Genomic DNA, 19943 nt, shown 5'->3' on the forward strand with positions numbered 1-19943 from the left:
TTCTACTTAAAAAAAAAAGAGAAAAAGGACCGCGGCGAGAGGGGGAGGAGTATGATTGGTATGCGTCCTGCCAAATTGAATGTACAAGTCTTCCACAATTGAAACATCAACAGCAATACCAACAAAGAAGTGCTAATATTGTCTTACATGGATAAATACTCAAGTATACCGCCAAAATATCCGCTGATTCTGCTACTCCGGAAAAATGTATTGCTTGTGAAATTCAGCAGGGTAGCCTGAAACACCTATAACTGTGCAAAAAATAAGAGAACGTATGAAGAACGTTTTTGATTTTTTTTTTTCATAATCACTGTCCTCCAACTGCTTTACGTTTTGCCGGAAGGCCGCTACTGATTAAATACAATTCCTTCAGCGGCCCAGAAGACGACTGCTGCAACCTAGAAAGATTGTGAATCTTGCTTTTGGCAATTTCAACCGTGTTATCAATAAAGTAATGCGAGGCGTCGAATGTTGCACTATTTCCTCATAACGTTCCTTGTGCCTTGGCCGCTTGATATGAGTAGAAGGCAGGGATATGCCAATAGCGATGTGTGGGCGCAGAAAAGCCTGCGTTAAAAATAGATAGACGAGTGTGAAAATGGGTACGTCACCTTAGCCCTATTTTGTATGTCTATGGGTCCATTTTTAATGCGGTACGTATTAGCTTATCAGTTTCGTAAAACACTAATCTTCTAGAGGACCTCCTCCAAGACAAGACACCAGGTTACACTCTGGCCCGTCCTTTCTGATTTGTGAAGTAGGTCAGCTACCCGCCGCGGTGGCTCAGTGGCTAAGGCGTTGCGCTGCTGAGCACGAGGTCGCGGGTTCGATTCCCGGCCGCGGCGGCCGCTTTTCTGATGGAGGCGAAAAGCAAAAACGCCCGTGTGTACGAGATTTCGGCGCACGATAAAGATCCCCAGGTGGTCAAAATTAATCCGGAGCCCTCCACTACGGCGCGCCTCATCGCCTGCGCTGCGTCGGCGCGTTAAACCCCACAATCAATCAATGAAGTAGGTCAGCTGCTTGCTCATCGCAAAAGTTATTCATGGCCACCGTGAAGTAAACTAAGCGATCCGCCGAGTTATTTCGGCGACGCGATGGCTGCTGTGCAACATAAAGACAACATAAAACAGAATCCCCGTAAAGATAGGCGTTCCAGAACCTTGACACCGCGATATATACGATGAGAGTGCACGGCTCGTGCACCGAAGAGAACGAACTCAAAAGCCGCTCCACCAGGAACGGCTGCAAGGCGCCACGTCGTCTCGCCAAGTCACGGCCACCACCGGTCATAGGGAGTTTCTCGACACCGTTTTCCACGCGATGCTGCGGTGACATCTCTCCGAGCCGAGGGCCTGAGACTTGGGCGCCTCGTGTGAGCGGTTAGAGGAGCGTCCGACGGGGGAGCTGTCGGCTCGCCCATGGCGCTCTCCACGTAGTCAGCGACTGGAGCCGAGGGGTGGCAGGGACGATGCGAGCGCCAGGAGCAGGAGACACGGCAGCGAAGGAACGCGGACACGGGGGGAAGACGCTGGGAGGCCCGACAGGTAGGAAGGAAGGGGAAAAAAAGAGTACAGTTTGGTTAGTAAGTGGCGGGAAAAATGAAAAAGTGTGGTATTAAGAGAAGGTTACATCTGTATTTATTACAGCGTCATTAACAAATACACAGGAATAGGTTAGTTAAGCACAAAAACACCACGGATAATGCATTTACTTTATTTTTTTAGTCGAGTACTTTAAAACCATAGAAAACCTTGTTTTCAACCGGAGCATGCATTCTAGGTAAAGCAGACTGTTGTCTTGCGAATGCAGAGTGGCTAGGCGCGTGCGCGAAAGTTGTGGGTCATTGAAAGGTGACTATGAAGAAAAGTAATCTACTGATGGCGACGATTACGGCATTCATCTCACTGGAGGCCGCAAAACTCTCAATAAACTTTCAGCCATTTATTTTCCGAGCGATCCAAACCCATCTTGGCATTCATACCACTCAATGATAGCAAAGCTGATTACAACCTCGTCCTTCAAATTAAACTGATTAAACATGTCATCGAAATGTTTTTAGCGCACGTCTATAACGTCTGTTTGTCGACGGGAATATTTTTCCGTAATATGCAATGTTCAAAAGTGACGTACTTTTAAAAATGGCGAGAGTAATGACTTTTGCAACTGCAACCCAATATCTATCCTTCCAATTTTTTCAAAGGAATTCAAAAAAGTAATTCTTAACGTCTATTGTGCTTTTCAGACCGGAGCCACATTTTAACTTCGGACCAATTCGGTTTCCGCCAAAATAAATGCTCTAAGCTAGGATTTTTAAAGGAGTATATTTTTCGAAATTTTGAAAACCCCAATGTAATCCTTGATATTTTTTTATTTTAAAAAAGCTATCCACCTTACTGGTCATAAAAGTCTTCTGCTTAAGCTCGAATACTACAGTTCCATCGCAAAATACATGGTATCTTTGATTGCCTCCCATCTTCAATACATTCTCACGTTGTAGACATCAGCAACCATTGCTCTACCATAAAACCAGTAACCATTGATGCCCCCCAAGGCAGCATACTTGGACCATTTCTTTTTATTCTTGATACAGTCGAACCCATTTATAACGATCCCAGATATAGCGATCTATCGGTTATAACGACCATAGTTCGCTGCAGTTACCACTTTCGTATGTCACCTATTGAAACTGCGTCCAGATATACCGAATGTTTTTCAAAGCGTCCTACTTTTAGAACTAACACTTCCGATTGATTTTGATTGATTGTAGGGTTTAACGCGCCGACGCAACGCGGGCGATGAGGCGCGCCGTAGTGGAGGGCTCCGGATTAATTTTGACCACCTGGGGATCTTTATCGTGCGCCGAAATCTCGTACACACGGGCGTTTTTGCTTTTCGCCTCCATCAGAAAAGCGGCCGCCGCGGCCGGGAATCGAACCCACGACCTTGTGCTCAGCAGCGCAACGCCTTAGCCACTGAGCCACCGCGTCGGGTAACTAACACTTCCGACACTGTCGCGGTAAAAATATGGCACATACGAAGTGAAAACGAAATTTCAAAAGTCCTTAAAGCATGAGAGAGGGGGCCTGCTGGTGCATTCACCGCTTCAGTTTAATCGCGAAGATGCTTATATACCAGATCGGCGAACACCGGCCAGAGATTTCGGACGCCGCGACCGAGGTCACTCACTTTCCAGGCATTTCTCCAGAGGCAGAAGGGCAGGGAGGAAGAAAACAAAAATCCCCCCACCTCCCCGAAGGGGATCGTGCGGAAATGCGAATGCATTGGGTGCACCGAATTCTTCTTTGCGGTATCGTTGCCGCGAGGGATTCGACTTCACCGACTTCCATCGCTATCAAGGCGCCAGTCGGCAAGCAGTCACGGAGAGAGGCGCGCGCTCCCTGCATTTATATGCGCAGCGAGCGGAGAGGGGTACGCGGAGAGGAGAGAGAGACCCGCGCCAGCCCGCGCGCGAGCTCTCTCTCCGCCCCGAGCTCCGCGATGCGAGCGCCCTCACACGCCGAGCGCGCTCCTCCTCTCCACTCACTCTCCGCTACTCCGCCCGAGCTCCGCGATGCGAGCGCCCTCACACGCCGAGCGCGCTCCTCCTCTCCCCTTGCCCTCCGCTACTCCGCACCTGCTCCGGTTGCTAGGCGCGCGCCACAGCTGTTGCTAGGCGCACGCCGCTCAACGACGCAAGACAACCCGCGGCTAAGAAATGCATTCGCATTTAAAAATGAGAAGGAACTGTGAAGCCTGACGGTCAGCTGGCAGCCAGCCAGCGAAGCCTGGCGGTCAATCAGCGAAAGCATAACTTTCAAGGTCAGCATAGAGCTTCCTAGTATACTAGGGGGAAAACTGTTCCTGGGAATCCATGTCGTCGTGGGGGGTTATGGGAAGACCCCTGCTCCTGGATTGGGCTTGGCGTGACAATTAGATTCTTGAGCGGTTTTTTTTATTTGCTTTCTTCATCATGCATTAGCACGTCTACGAGCTACGAAGTAGCCGAAATCTTTTCTGTTCTGTGGTAGCCGTGAGCAGCGGCAACTTTGTGCTCGGTGAAAAAGCAGGCAGTGCATGATCGTACCTAACGTTGGTCATGCCGGAGGAGAAGGAATGCATGACTGAAAGGGCAATATGCCGCCACGAAAGTTTAGCCGACAAAAAAAAAAAAAAATCAAACCGAAAGTACTTCGATGAAGAGAGGATACGACAGATACGGGCCCCTGTACCCGTCATATCTTGTCTTCGTCCACGACGGTTTAACGCCACGTTTTCTTTTTCCTTCAAGTATGAAGTAACTCGCTCAGCAACAAGTTTTGTTAAACTGTAGCTGACGGTCGGTGCACCGGTTCATTATGAAGGCGACGTTTTCATAAGCACGCTCAAAAACCTTTCCAAGCCCTTGAAACAACCTATTATTTCAAATAATGGGAAATAATACAATAAAAGTCTCTAATGAGTTTCCCCCCAGATATTAACATTGTTGTTAACCACCAGCTTGGTCTGCAGAATAGTACAGCACAACCGTTCCGCAAAAATACGCTTTGCGTCCCTTTTTCTTCGCATTAAAACAGCCTGTTTTATTTTCCACTTATTTAATAACACACCATTCTTTGCATTTTTGTGTCACTAAGGCGCGGGTTCGATTCCATGCCTCGGCGGCCGCTTTTCTGATGGAGGCGAAAAACAAAAATGGCCGTCTGTACGAGATTTTGGCGTACGTTAAGGATCCCCAGGTGGTCAAAATTAATCCGGAGCCCTCCACTACGGCGCGCATCATCGCCGGCGTTGCGTCGGCTCGTTAAACCCCAGAATTATCAATCATCATTTTTGTGTCACTGTGTTCAAATATAAGGCTACTAAAACGTTTCTATCCAAACCAATGACGAAACTAAAGCGGGCGTATGGTATAATGGAGGCCCATGACGACACAGGCGGCCTTAATATGAGCCGCATAGACGCTAGCGCCAGATTCTTCTCTAGTGTATATTGTAATAAACTCTATGGAGGACAGCAAGAAAAAACTCCCAAGCATTTCCCCGAGGGTGAACATGGTTAAGTGCGAATGCACGGGGTGATGCTATGAGGGGGAGTAAAGTTAAAATCCGTTGGCATTCGCCCGTGAGCGCGCGCGAGCCGACCCACGGAGGTCTGGCAGTTTATCGCTGCATATATAGGGGGGTACGCCGCGCCGAGCGCGCCGAGCCAGGTGGCTGAGAGAGGAGGCGAGCGCAAGGGGAGAGGGACAGCGGCGCACGGCAGCTGCAGCCGAGCGAGGGGGAGAGGAGAGAGTGTGACGTCACGGTGGAGAGAGAGGCACGCGGCAGCTGCTGGGGAGAGGAGGCGCGCTGTGACGTCATACCATGACGTCACGGCGCGAGGAGCGGTGCGGGGAGCGGCGCGCACCCGCGCAGCCACGGCGAGGAGGCGGAGCGAGCGCGGTCACGTGGTGAAGTGACGTCACCGCGCCGTTGCTACCGACGCTCCTCTCCGCTCCACGCCGTTGCTAGGGAGAGGAGGACTGCGGACGCCGCCGCCGCCGCCGCCGGCGGTGGAAGGTTTGGGGTCGCTTATAAAGTGCATTCGCACTTAAAATCTATGGAGGACAGCACTTCGTGTCAACTGCGGCGCAAGCGTTGCTATCGCCGGTGTCGATCTTCACGCCGCCCGAGTCGACGCGAACGCGGCACCGCGCGTTGCAAAAAGCGCCGGTGCACGGTTACTTAGCTGCCATCTAGAGATCGCGGGTTGGCGATCTCTAGAGTTGATAGCGCTCGTCCTGTCTGTTTTTTTTCTTCGTGGTCTAATTTTAACGCGCTAGTTCCAAATAACCATGTCGCATTACCAACTCGCCCAACTCTCCATCCTGCTGCCAACACTTCGTTTGCGCAGTTGCTGATAACGAACCGTGATGCCATTCAAACTTTCGAACTTCGCTCTTCTCCGGCCGAAGCGACACAGCTCCCGGTACGCTCAGCCTGGCGCGGCTTACAGCTGTCGCAGCCATTGCGGTGAGTGGAGATTTTGAAGACGTCCGAAAGAATTGCTGCACGGGCATTACGCCGGTAGCGGCAGGTTCGACGCAAACACAGTTTAGTTGGTTCGTATGCAAGCAGGGGACGCCCCTTCATGAAACAAGAAGGCTTAACTTGCCACCGAAAGGGTTGTTCGACATGTCGCTAATTTGTGCGCGTTTTAAAGGGCGAGTCCATATAGAACGAACTACTGATATAACGACCACTTAACGCGGCAGTTTCGAGTTCGTTATAAGCGGGTTTGAGCGTATTAAAAAAATTGTAAACATTGACCCATCTGTCAAATACATCCGGTATGCCCATGACACTAGTTTGTTTTTTTTACAAGTCAGGTGTTGATCTAGGAAACCGGGCGACTAAAACACTTAAACGCATTAACGCTTGGGCTACAAAGAACAATTTAACAATAAACTTAAATAAAAATATGGCGATACAATTTCGACCCCGCAATAAATTTCTCAATCCTCCAGCGATACACAACTAGATCTGCGATCTGCGATACACAACTAGAAATTTTACGCTGTTTTAAAACACTGGGCCTCTATTTTACGAAACATTTATCGTGGGATCGGCACGTTAATTACCTATAGCTGAAAAACTGTCACAAGGAAAAGGTCGTATGCGCCATCACTGCCTCTATTTTCCTATTTCCGTAAATCGTACATTGTGCAACTGCCTATTTTCCTTCTCTATTAATCATGGAGCTCTAAGGTGGGTGACGACCACGGCAGAAAACATCAACAAGGTACTTCGACTACAGAAACAGGACAGTCGTATAGTTGCTAAGGTTTCCTACCTAGCCCACACAGCCCAGCTCTTTCAGCAATTGAAGATTGCTAGTGTTGCATCTTAATATTAAAGCAAAGCTTTAGTGCCCTCACTGATGCCTCTCTGCGACAATACGGCCTACAGGAAAACAAAGTTTCTCTGATGATGATGATGAATGATTGTGGGTTAAGTGGCCGGAATAGAACCTGTGTCCCTCGAGTCGTGAAGCCGGCGTCTGTTCGGTTGCTCCATTTCAACAAGGTCGAAGCAAACGCCAAGCAGCAGGTACCGATTCGCACCGCACACACCAAACCCAAACGTTAGGCCTACGAAGTGCACTCCCGAGAGTTGCCGTGGATATTCTAGAAAAGTGGTGCGTACCTCCAGACTAGCACATACTCGCAGTGTGGGATTGGCCAACCAAAGAACCCATTACGAGAAAGCTTCGCGTTAAACCATCGTGGTCGTTAGACGGAGGGGTGCAAGGATTTCTTTGCGATTGTGTCGAAGCTACAGAGCAGAACCAACAAAAGAGAAAACACTTTGACCCAATTATTTAGCCTAAGAATAAATGATACGACTTACTGCACTCGTTATCCTGTGCATCATCCTGAACACTCGCCATCGTGAAGTGCGTGTGCGACCGCTCTACATGTTGTAGAGAGGTTGCACACGCACTTCTCGCTCTGTTCTCGCGTTTCTACGCCAAAACCATTGTGTTGATTAGGGCATCCTCTTCAAACTCCTTCCGAGCTCTTGTTGTTGAGAAAATGTTGTCGCTTCTATGATCACTAGCAGTCTAGAGTCGTGAGCCTGCTCTCCTCACCCCACGCGGCCTCTCCAGCATTCTTAAGGGGCCCACCTGTTTTGAGTCGAACTGTACACATTTAAGACGTCCCAAGTTACAAACCCCCCACCTTCTACTTCCCCTTCCCCCACTTGACGTAGAGTCTTCCTGCGACAATAAAGGCTACCTCCTCCTCCTCCTTCCTTATGTAAATCTACTCACTTATTTTTACCCATTTTTGATTTTATTACCTTCCTACTTCTTGTCTTTTGTATGCCTTATATTCATGTACCCAGTGCTTCACCCGAGAAGGCCCTTGCGCTGTTGGTGAGCACTTCAAATAAATAAATAAATCATAAGCTGATTTGTGCCAAGCATATTATGGTACACAGATCCTGAAATATCCTCTACTATCTATTATTAATGTTATAACGTGAAAGCAACAAATATATCTCTTCCATCTCATTCAAAAGCTTGCGGGATAATTACTCGTAGTGATTTGCACTTGCGCACAAACATGCCTTCTCTTTCCTTGCCTCTCTTTGCGATTTACGACTGTAATGACTTTGCGTTCTGCCAAGTTCCTTGCCGTAGTGAGTACTTTCTCCTGTGTCTGAGATGTTCCCTCTTTTTCTTGCTTGCCTGATACGTTTTTTTTTTCTTTCTATCTTTGAGCTGTTATTTACATAAATATGCTGAGTCACTCATTATTAATATTACTGATAATATATATGCGTCACATATCAAGAGGTGTATTTTTTCCTGTATGTTTCACCCCATCCAGCAATGTTATTGTGATATTTCTTTTATGTTTTGGAACACGAATCTGTATTTTGTAATGTTCAACAAACGCACTTTACTGCAGATGTGCTCATAAAGTACGCTGTGTAATATTCGACTGTTTGCAAAAAGGGTGGGGGGGGGGGGGGGGGTGGTACGGGCCTATTCAAGCCTTGTTATGGCTTTTTGCCCGTACCTCTAAACATCGCGCGATGTTAACTAAAATTTAATTTGACTTTGAATTTGAATTTTTCGCTTTATAGTTTTTCTATCTCATCACCTCATTCAAAATTTTCCGCGAGAAATTACTAGTTGTATATGATAAAGGACGGCAACCTAGGATACGATGATACCGAAGGCTTTCATATTGCCTGAAGGGTTCCTGCATGTTACGATTGGATATACGTAAAATGACGACACATTATGTCTTACAGCTGCTAGATCTGTACTGATGCATCATCGACTTTTCTTGTCAAGGCTGTTATCATACTCGTCATTTCTCTCATTCTGAGCCGCGGAAAATGTATGCGAAAAATTTGGTATAAAACTACACAAAAGAAACAATGATGGGAAATTTCAACTATAAATCAAGACAGGCAGCGTGAATGATCCTGATTATTTTTTGAAGGAACTTCATGTCATGTTTTTTTTTAGGAAAAGGGCTAAAAAGCGAAAGCCTCATTGAAGAGGTTCACTGAAGCGCAGAGAAGGACTTTCACGATATTCCAGGTACACATAAATCACGCCCTCTCCGTTCCTCTTCCTGTCAGTATTTCAGCGTAAAAGCACCATGTGTTAGCAAGCGAACTTTCCTTACTTAACCGACAGCAGGTTAGGCGGGCCACCCACCTATTCCAAAAGGCAAAATCCTCTAGCTCTCAGTACCAAACTTTTCTTATTCACGTAAACTACTTATTAATAAAACATTACCCAAATTGGACTGAAACCAGCGAAAATTGGGACGAAACCGCATTCGCTGGAATAGCAATGCTGATCATAAGCAAAATAAAGGGTTGAGACCAATTTGCTAACCTGGCTGTAGGGGCAGGAAATGCTTTCGAGCAGATTACCATCGATTTGCCATTAATTCAGCGAGCCGCGGTGGTGCCCTACCGCTGAGCGTTCACTTTTTATTAATTTTTTCGCTGTTGTTTTGTTAAATACAAACAACCATACAAAGGAGCCGATGGGTCCACACAGTAAGCACATAAAATATTTAGGACAGACACCCTCCGCCCTACCCCTCCTGAGCGGAACATGAAGCGAATCATTCTTGGTTTGGTTATGGAATGAAACTATACATTACAGATCGGGTAGACTTCCGGGGAGGACCATGGCCTGCCGCAGTCGTTACACGAAGTCTCCAACGGTTCGCTCGTTAACCGCCGCGCATCGGGCGCTCGCCGACAGTCGACGCTGCTACAGGACGCCGGCTCGTTCGTGTGGCCTTTCGGCGGTTTTTCCTTCTCGTAGGGTGTTCCGCGTTCGTTCGTGAATGGCAGCACGAGCCTCATGCGTCTTGGCACCGTCGGCGCGTTTAAGTTTGCGCTCGTCGAACGTGGCCTCGATGAGCAGCACTTCTTCGGGAGGGGCATTTTGGTATGAATTAGGCTCGTACAAAAATCTGTGATCCCTTCACCCTCTCCAGGGCCTACCTTCCCTCCCCCCAATTCCTCCAACCGGCTCGGTTTGAAAGCGAAGTTTGCAGTCTTGGAGCCTCCTGGCTGGCTGTTCCGCACAACCGCTTGTCGATTTCCCGCGACCGTTCAACCGCGAAGTTGCAAAGAATTCTTTGCAGTGAAAAAGTTAACACGGTTATTTGAGTTCGCTCTGTTCCTATTTTCTGACTGCTCAGGTTTTTCGCCTCCATCAGAAACACTGCCGCCGTGGCCGGGTTGAATTCGCGTCCGTGGGCTCAGCAGGTGTTAGCCCATGAGCTGCGGTGACAGGTCATACGATAATTTGAGTGCATGAGTAGATAATAGCATTTCATTCGTCATTGCGCCCACTGCTAAGAAAAAAGAAAAAGAAAAGCAGATGAGGAGTACGTGTACGAATAAAAAAATATCGAGCAGTGCCCTTGGAGCTTATTATGAATGGCCTAAAAATCTGACGCAACCTTGGAGGTGCGGCTAATTGCGTCAGTTTCTACCCGAAATAGCAAACCATATTACAACTAGCAAGACAAGAAGAGAAACGAAGCTCGTACCCAACTGGGAGGGGTCAGGAATAACGATCGCGGGTCGCAGACAATAAACACCTGCCCGGGGAACTGGGCAGGAAAGCTATTGGAGGTTTCCCCATTAGGCAGTTTAACGAGAAAGACTTTGAAATGTACAAAAATTAAAATATGATAACAAAATTTAGGCCTGCATGAGGCGGTTCCGTGTCAGTGCAAACCCGGTAGGCCCGAAAGATAGCGCACAACAGGACACAGAAATTGCTAGACAAAGAAATCGCGTTTAGGTGAGGACATTTCTGAAGTGGGCATCGGGGCGAACTGCTGCTGCTAGCTTAGCGACTTTTTTTTTTCAAAAAGTCGAGCACGAGATTTTAAGCCGTGGCTTGAAGCCCAGAAGAGTTCCTCTGTATACAGAGATGGCTATAGCCTTCAGATAGAATCAAATGAAAGCCTACTTGCTTGTCTGCCAGAAATTTCATTCAGCAGTAATTTTTTTGCTCATCTGATCACTGCTAAAGAAAAAAATAAGGGTATGTTTCTCCGCCCTAAAGGCCGTAGTTCTGCTTAACAACGTTGTTCACAGACGTGGTTGTTACACAGATGCTGGAGCTAATACAGCTAATACGTCGGAAGTCGCATTATTGCCCTAATGTTTCAATGTTCAGACACGAAACGTTCCGTTATCTTTGTTGCCCGCTCCTTGAAGAAGGGGTTATCGAATATCTTTAGGTGTGCAGACTTTCGGCTGCTGTTTGTCGCATTCACAGACACAGACCCACCATATATACACACAGCATTCTGATCTAACGAACAAGCGTCTAGACTGGATTTTTGCTTGCAAACGTACATAGCGTGGCGGATGCGGGTCTGACAAACATATTGCTTCCAAAGTGAGTTTTGAAGAAGCGGAGTTCGGTCGAGAAAACTTACAGTCTATCCGGATGAGCTTCTCCACAAACATCGTCTTGAAAGATGGGGCATCGGCCGAAACTTCGCACTTGTAGTTGCCGCCCGTGAGGTGATCCACATTGCGGATAAACACGGTCCCGTTGTTTGAACGCTGCAGCTGAAAAAGCGCAAAAAAACGCAAAAATGTAACTGCAAGGTCTCTGAAAACACACGTTATTTGATGCCACTTGGCAACGTGATATGGCTGCATTTTTTTAGGACACCAGCGAAGAATAAACAATAGCACACAGCGCTGCTTAAAGGGGCACTGACACAAAATTTTGAAGGCGAGATAACGTCGGAGATAGATTGGTGGGAACACATATACATCATCTGCAAAATATCAGCGGCGAATACAGCCTAGAACATATTTAAAATCAATTTTGAAGTGTGCGAAACGCAACCGAGCAGCCAGCAGAGGACCACGCGCAATTGTAAATAAACAACATCCAAACACGTCACGAGTTTGTGTTTGCCGATTCCGCACTACCGGCGTTTTACGCGGGCTCGCCCGGCTCGCCGCTCCAATCGGAGGGCCGGAGGGCGGAGCTTCTGCTCTCGAGAACGAACGACCCGATCGTTGGCGGCGGAGGCGCTGTGATTTCGTCAGCTAATCGGGCAGCTGGCCGCGACCAAAGTTCTACAGCGATTCCAGGCACTCTGTTTCTATTACTGTTTATTACCATTGGATGCGAAAACGCGCCGGAGGCACGAAAAGCCCACTGAGCTAGCCGCACGGTCGCTGTGCAGGCGGCGGCCACAGCCGCGAAGTGGCCCAGGCCGGCGCAGGTAGCTCGAGTGATAGCTTGTTACCGCTGCACGAAATTGTCCCCAAGTCCCGACCATAGTGGCTTACATGAGAAAGGAGTTAATGATGCGATGGCGGGTTGCATTAAAAATTGTCATCTGCACCGCTTACGAGAGCGGCACTCGAATATCCGCCGCAGTGCTAAGCCGAACACATCTGTAGGCGGACCTGTAGGCAGACCGGCCGGCTGCTCCCAGCGCGCGTCTTGCCACCCACCGTCTCGAGCGTCGCGCGTCGTTCTTTAGCCGCGGTAGCATTTGCACTCGCAGCGCCTGCGTCACATCCACGGTCGCTTTTTAATTAAGCGCCTCACGAGATCAGTACTTGGGGGCATTCGCAGAAACTGCCGTCGATGCGGATTCGACAGTGCTACGGCGGCTCTGCTCTGTGATATCCCTCCGACGGTCACGTGGTCAGCTTTGTTCACACAAAATCCACAAAATCCATCGTTTCGCGGCACTCGCTGAAACTGAAACTGCGACTGGCCGCATTTAAAATCCCTCTAATTAAACAACCGTCGCACGCTGAAGCAAATGAGGTTTCTACAGGTTATAAGTAGGTCACTAGCTACTTATCGCAACGAAAAAAACAAGATGCTAAATTTTTGTGTCAGTGCCCCTTTAACAATATGCAGCCATGTAGCGCTTCCCGTACACAGGTCAAGGCGGATTACCAGTGTCCGAATGACAAATATTATTCTTATATCTAAATAAATGCCACAGGGGAAAACAGGCTTCTTTGGTGTGCATTAGGATTGACTTGTGAATCACACCTCGTGTCTCCCTTCTCAAGCGCATCGTATCGCAACGAGGAACGACATCACAAGTTAAGCCTCTAGCCGTACGTAATAACTTTACGACTGAATTAAAAAAAAAGTGGTCATTGTATTCATTCAGCAACCCAAAGAATGGTCCAAGAGGAAAAGCCGTACAGAAAAAAAATGAAGGAAGCTCATACGAACGCGTAAGACTTGAACGTAGCGAGGCTGTTCGCAACCTTCACGACTATCACGAAGGTTTAAATCCAAGATTTCAGCCGATTTGCTTTTTCTCCGCTGTCGTAACGACCCTTACCCCGTACTTGTTGCTGTAAGTGTGAGATTCGTTTATTTATTTATTTTTTTGAAATTGTAATTATTGGACATCACCTTGGAGGGGCGCACGTTAGGACGCGTTTTTCTCGTTCCGAGCAAGTGCTGCCACGTTTACGGCGAACGCTGGAGTTCTTCCTTTTTTTGGCCAATCTTGTCTAATCTTCCTAAGTGAGTACGCTTGGCTTGACAAACGTGCGCAGGGGGCGCTGAGCGGTCGCCGCGAGGCACGCACGCACGCACGAGCGGCGACTGCTCGGCGTTTTCTCGGTTTTGTGAACGGCCGAGCGGCCGCCGCGAGGCCCGCTCTCACATGCCCGCGCTCGGCAATTTCTTGGTATTTTTAACTGCGGACATGAAAAATTACGATTGGCTTAACAGCTTCGTTGTTAAAAAGCGCATGCGATGCTCATATCGGTTATTTTAGTAGTGCGAGTTAGGCGGCCACGAGTACCGTGTTTTACTTGGCACGTAATGCCCTAACAAGGCCGACCCTATATGGCTTCGTGGTTTTCTTTCTTATGCCTATAATAATTCGCTTCTATCGGCAGCGCTTCTCTCGCACAAGGCGGTCATGTCCCACGCTTGTCACGTACAGTCACACGCTTGGGACCCCACTCCGTCCCTTGGTTCGGTGCCCATCCCTTCAACGTTTTTCTTACGTAGATGGCGTAATCTGTGCCCGGCAGGTATCCCTTTTTTGGACGCCTTTTGCGGACGTAAGCTCGGTGCGCGCTCTCGCCAACATAGCCAAGTTATGCTTTCGGGTTAAACTGTTCATTAATCAGTCGCGTGCTTTACAAGCAAGCCGCTTGCGCTTCAATGTTGCTTGAACGAAACATTTTCTTCAAAAGAGTGAATGTGCTGAATTCCCTCTCTGCATAGTACGCGGCGTGTTAGGCGCCATCAATCACATTGCGCATTTTCCCGGCTTTTGCGTCAGTGCAAATAGCCGTGCAGGCACTGCTACAGCGCCTCACGCAAGACTTCCTCAGACCATGGGACAAGCGCAACGAGGGAGCATGGACACAAGCGCTTCATTCGACGATCTGGCGTAGACTGCTTAAAGGAGCCATGAAGACAAAATACAAGTTGGTTTTATTAGAAAGACTGCTTAGTCCCGATAACAATGATACCAATATCATCGCAATCTTCGAACAAATAACGGATATATTAAATCAAACGTGTTAAGTCGTGGCGACCCCCTAGCCAATTTCCTGCAACTTTTCTATGACGTCACGGAACCTTGTTTGTGCGACTGGCGGCCGCCTAACTGACCTGTCGCGACGACACATGACTGGACGTCTGTAATGGGGCCTGTAGTTCCATTTGACCGCATCACTTGAATGCTAACGTGCCGTTATCGCACTGAAAATTATTTTTTATTGTCGGCCCGTATGACGTCATTCTTGCTCATAGCACGTCACTGTGGCGCATAATTTGAAATTTTTTAAATACTTCTTGCTTTTTTTCCGTTAAAAAACATCTTTTGGGGCTCTAATGGAGCTGAGTGAGATACTGAATCCCAGTTCTTTCAAATTAAGCGAAGTTGTATTTTCTCTTCATGGCTCCTTTAAACGTATCTGCGGGGCGGCAGTGCACGGGCGAGAGGGTGCTCCCTACCAAGATTTTTACCACCATTATTTTAATGACGAAAACTATTCAGCGCACCTATTTTGCTGGTATTTAATGACTCGCTTTCTCCAATAAGCCGATGATGTCAAAATATTTAAATGCCACGTACAAACGCCAGTTGCTGCGCTCTCCAGTGACCGATCACGCCTTTTTCGTACTGGGGCTCACGCAACATCCTAAGGCAAATCATGCACGCAAGAAAAAAGCATAACACAGACAAATCTGTGAAGGTAGATAAGAAGCGAAGCATTTTGGCGCACGACACAGAGGTGATAGAGAATTCTGTAGAAATCGCGAACTCACTTATTGTGCAATAAATGATTACAAAAAGTAAATGAAACTCAATGTAGTGACATAATCGTCCTAGCGGACGATTGTCAGATTGTGTGTTGGGAAAGTGCCAAATGCGTATTCCGTTTCTCTTTCCTGCCCTTTCCCACTTTCTGTCCTTCCTGCGTGTTTCCGGCATGGGCAGTGTTCGTCGGTTCGCGCCACACTGCGGACGAGCGGCCTATCTAGGCATCCCTACTGCTTTTATACAGACGGCGTTGCTCGGAACAGCGTCAGGACCAGGTGGTGGCGTTAGCGTCTGAGCATGTCTTTCCGCGTCCCGTCGCCTTTTTTCACTGCTGATTCTTGCTGTGAAATGGAGCGTGCAGCTACTCAAGGGACGAGTAGGCGTCAAAATAATGCGGAATGTGTTCCACGGCAACGGTACGCCGAAACTGCTGACCGATGGAAGACGCGAGAGGTCACACATTCGCATCAATTTACCAATAAGTGTTCTTTTATCTTTATTAATACAGAAATTGCTTAATAGCTGACGTATGAGTGACATGCCATTTCCGTCTTATGGCTGAAGTTGCAACTGCTATTATCACTGCTATGCAGTGACCATTTCGAAAGTAGAAGCAACCACTTGCGGCAGTAACCAACCCCCAAGGGAAGGTTTTTCAAGCCACGTTCCGTACGCTTCATTTGCCGGCGTGCTCATTCGCTGTATTCTGAACCACCCGCCGAACTGGCTGTAAAACCATTTCCTAAACACTTCCCCGCATGATATACCAAGCGTACCAGTGAACAACCCCTGACGGTATTTTTAACTTCCTTCGTTCAGTCTCACAGACAAGCTGAACGCAAACCGGAGTAAAAGTCTCCACTAGATTCCGGGATATCTTCGATACAAAAATTGAGAGACCAAATATGTCGCTCGCGTATAGAAGCGCCGTGCTTCGGAATTCTTCCCGAAAGACATTCGGAGGCAGCGACTCGCGGTTTGCAGCGGGGCAGGGTCGCGGCGCGGTGTAGGCGTAAATCCCCGAGGCGTTCGCATCCGCGGGTACACGAGGAATCAAGACAAACGACACCATCCATGCATAGCCATTTGCATTCGCCACTCGAATCCCTGTATAGACTGTTGCGCACGTGTGAAAATGGTAGAATAATGAGTACGAACGGCATTACATTACGCTTCTTCAAACACTCCACCCGCCGCCACGAGAGCGGAATTACCGACGCAACTCATTACCATAATAACGAGCGGAGCGTAAATATTGCAGGCGTGCGTGGAGTGGCGACCGCGTCCCACCGGGGGAGGCCTCTCGCTTTTTATTAATAACAAAGATTTAATGCACGAGCTCTCCTCTCGCTGCTGGCTGCGCCGCTAGCGACACATGGATGATACTGTTGCTGCTGCTGCTCGCGTGCGTCCCTTCTCTGCTCTCGGCGTTTCTGCCCGCTAAACTTGCTCTTTTTCTGGCGCCTCTGTACATCAGCAAGCGCCCGGGCCCGGCACCGATTGCATGGCAAAGAAAGGATGGTGCCGCGTTGAGTGTTTCTGCCCGAAATCTGCGAAGCGGCGTTGTGACTGGCTGCAGATCCATTGCGAGAACTTGCATGGAACTTAGAACCTACAGTGGTCGCGTGCACTGTGTGAATGGAATGGGTGATTACCTTTGTAGCGCACGCATGCAAGCTTGCAATCGACCTTTATATAACCTACGTTAGAGTACTAGGAGGGACGAACAGTTTGAAGAAATGCGCATATTTTGTGCTGAGTGCTGTCATGAATCAAATGTTGGAAGAGGTGCGCATACTTTTGTGCGCTGTGCTTAGTGCCTCCTTAAAGATTTGCCGATGACATAAGGGATGATGCATTAGACACTAAACAAATGATAATCTATAATGTCAGTTGATTAATGCCTAATGGTATAACCAGACCCACAGACAACGAAAGCATATACTTGTCGTCGCTGGCTCTTCGGTAACTATCTCTACGATTTCATACATAAAGAGTACGGAGGGTATATCCATATAAACAAATGGCTGGGTTAACGTATACGGGTTGGCCGGTACTTCACACACCCGAGAAAGGTCTGATGGAATTTATTTTTAAAAAATCCGACCCTACGGCAACCTTCAGTTCGGAGCTATCAGCCATCTGTAAGCCTTCACAATACATACATAAAGTGAGAATAAACGATGTACTGGTGTAATGATGACAATGCCGATGACCTTTGAAGAGGCGATGTCTCCCCTCCCCTTGTGCTTGTTAGTTGATGTTGTGTGTTTTGTTCCGTCTCCCTCCGTGAGCAGGAGCAAAAGGGTGGTTCTACGGTGCCAGTAGCAAATAAAGTTGGGCGAGTTCGTAAGGGAGCATGGTGCACAAATAGAACGAGCACTTCGCCCCATTGTATTTGTTCCCGCTGATTGTCGTTGTTTTTTCGCGCTTCATTTCACCATGCTCCTGTGCCAGTGTTTTGTGTACTGAGCAATATCGTGGGAAAGGTTTTCTCTACTGCTGACCGCCAGGGACGGAGGGAGGGTGGGGGATGGAGGTCAAAGCACTCAAGTAGCTTGAACGAGTTCACCCGGATCTGCGGCTGTGAGCGGTGGCTAGCAGGGTCGCTCCCGTAATGTCTTCGACGCGCCAGAGGCTCACACATTTTCCTTAGCCAACCGTGCAGCGCTTTGGCACCGTTTTGGCTTACGGGCCTCATCACGCAGCGTGCGGCGATATCTTTTGCACGCGGCGGCGTATTTTATTCTAACTCAGTTTTTCCTTTGTTTTGAGTCGTCTTCGATGTCTTCCACGTGAAGTGCTGTAAATGCTAGTACATAGAATTTTTCTTCAACTACCTCCCTGCGTCTCGTGGTCGGTACTTCACAACCCCTAACGGCAACAGCCACCAAGGATCACCAACAAACAGAACTTACTGGTAATTTTTTGTTTTGCGATTCAACCCAGCTTTTCTGTGCTTTCATTCTGCCGTTCACCGCCGTTCCTATGCGCAGCCTTTGGTTTAATTTATTTATTGTTTTGAACTATTAGACAAGCATGACCATAAATTGTAACGCGAAGCTTTATATGTGTGTCGCTTCGTATGCCGCTTCGAAAATGCACAGCAGGAAAGCTAACTTTTTCTGCGATGGTGGCGATCGTGGGTGGGTGAAAAACTCTTCCGGTGGTCGGAATATAACCTGGGTTCCTAGCGTAATTAAGCTGACGTCTATCCGATCGGCCCATTCAGGTACGTAGAAACAGAGGGAGTTTGGAGTGGGGCGCACGGACGTACAAAATTAGACAAAAAATCATGCACCCCTGCGCCTAACGACGACGATAGTTGAAAGCGAATTTTTCTTCTAGCGAAATCAAAGGGGGATGGTCAAACTCAAACATGCGTGCGAGTCAATGTCAAAGCTGAATGAGTCAAAGCCCAAACTCACACGACAATCAAGGAATCCCTCACGAGGAAGTTTCGTGTTCGACCATCGTCGCCGCTAGATGGAAGGGCCCGCGATCTTTCAGTGCATCCCAAACCATTTTGACACAGAAACCAATTTTGTCTATAGAAGCGTAAGAGCGACCTGTATTATGACACTGTGTCCGTTTCCAAGCGCAAGGACCACAGCCTCGCAATCTCGACAACAGTCGGCACAGGTGTTGCCTATCGCTTTCTTCAAATTCTATCGAACTCTGCTTCGTTTGTGGAGCTCTGCAGGCTTGCGCGAATGATTGTACGGAAGGGTGTACTGAAGGGCTTTTTATTACATTATATCGTTTAAAAGCAGCGCTTGTGTCGTCTGTTCCTTCCTTAGTCCCGTCTTCCCCGCTGTTTTTAAATGAGATTGTACGGACATTACCACATGCCCTTTTCATTTTATTTGCACGTGAGCGGGCATGCCCTCACTTTGAATATTCGCGCTGGGCTGTATGAAGCACGTGATACAAGCATAAAAAATGCGTCAACGTCCTTTTGTCTGTGTGTGAAGCCTCTCCCTCACGGTCATAGAGGGGGAAATTGCCGCGTAAGCAATGAAGCTGTTGCTAGGCAACACTTAAGATAGTCGGTGTGCGGCGCTGCCGGTGGGAGCGTTTAGAGCCCGTCGTCTGCTTTGTCTGCTCGAGCGCTACCGCTCGCATTCATCTTTGGGAAATGACTTTCAATTTTACGTGTGAGCGTACATACCCGAAACCCGAAGCTTCGGGTAGTGGGCGTATGAAAAAAGATTACAGTGAACAGTAAGAGAATAACCAGAACTACAATGACCGCAGAAATTAGAATACGTACGCTCACGCGAAATACGGGTACACTTCGTGGAACGACTCATCAGTTTTTCGCTTCTATATTTATAGCCTTTCTTTATCATTCAACACCCTTTTCTCCGTTCCCATGTTAAAGGTTTCCAACTTGACGCCCGTTTGGTTAACCCCCATAACTTCCACGTGTAGCATTTCTTTTTTTCTTTTTCCTTTGTGCAGCACTCAGATGAATCCCTTACAAATTTTGTGCAGCTGACCTCACCATGCCCCTCAAGACAAAGTTTAATATGCGTTTTGTATGCAGTGTGTTCCCGATCGTTCTCGATAAAAGGCTCAACGAAAACTCACTTACCCGCCGCTGCGT

The 19943-nt window shown here is 48.0% G+C and overlaps 1 protein-coding gene across 2 annotated transcripts in view; it reads right to left on the reverse strand.

Annotated features, from left to right (window-relative positions):
* Window positions 1-1011: 1011 nt before the first annotated feature.
* LOC144178367 (uncharacterized) overlaps window positions 1012-19943 on the reverse strand; it is a 71946-nt gene continuing 53014 nt past the window's right edge. For both annotated transcript variants that reach the window (XM_077706148.1, XM_077706149.1), the window contains exons 3-4: window positions 11486-11621; window positions 1012-1531 (exon numbers count right to left, since the gene is read on the reverse strand). In XM_077706148.1, the coding sequence (XP_077562274.1) occupies window positions 1440-1531; window positions 11486-11621 (228 nt within the window). In that variant the 3' untranslated portion in view covers window positions 1012-1439. The remainder of the gene's footprint in view (window positions 1532-11485; window positions 11622-19943) is intronic.

Source organism: Haemaphysalis longicornis, unplaced genomic scaffold (assembly GCF_048455015.1).
Source record: "Haemaphysalis longicornis isolate Haplotype H1 unplaced genomic scaffold, Haemaphysalis longicornis Haplotype H1 scaffold_4, whole genome shotgun sequence".
Classification (NCBI taxonomy): domain Eukaryota; kingdom Metazoa; phylum Arthropoda; class Arachnida; order Ixodida; family Ixodidae; genus Haemaphysalis; species Haemaphysalis longicornis.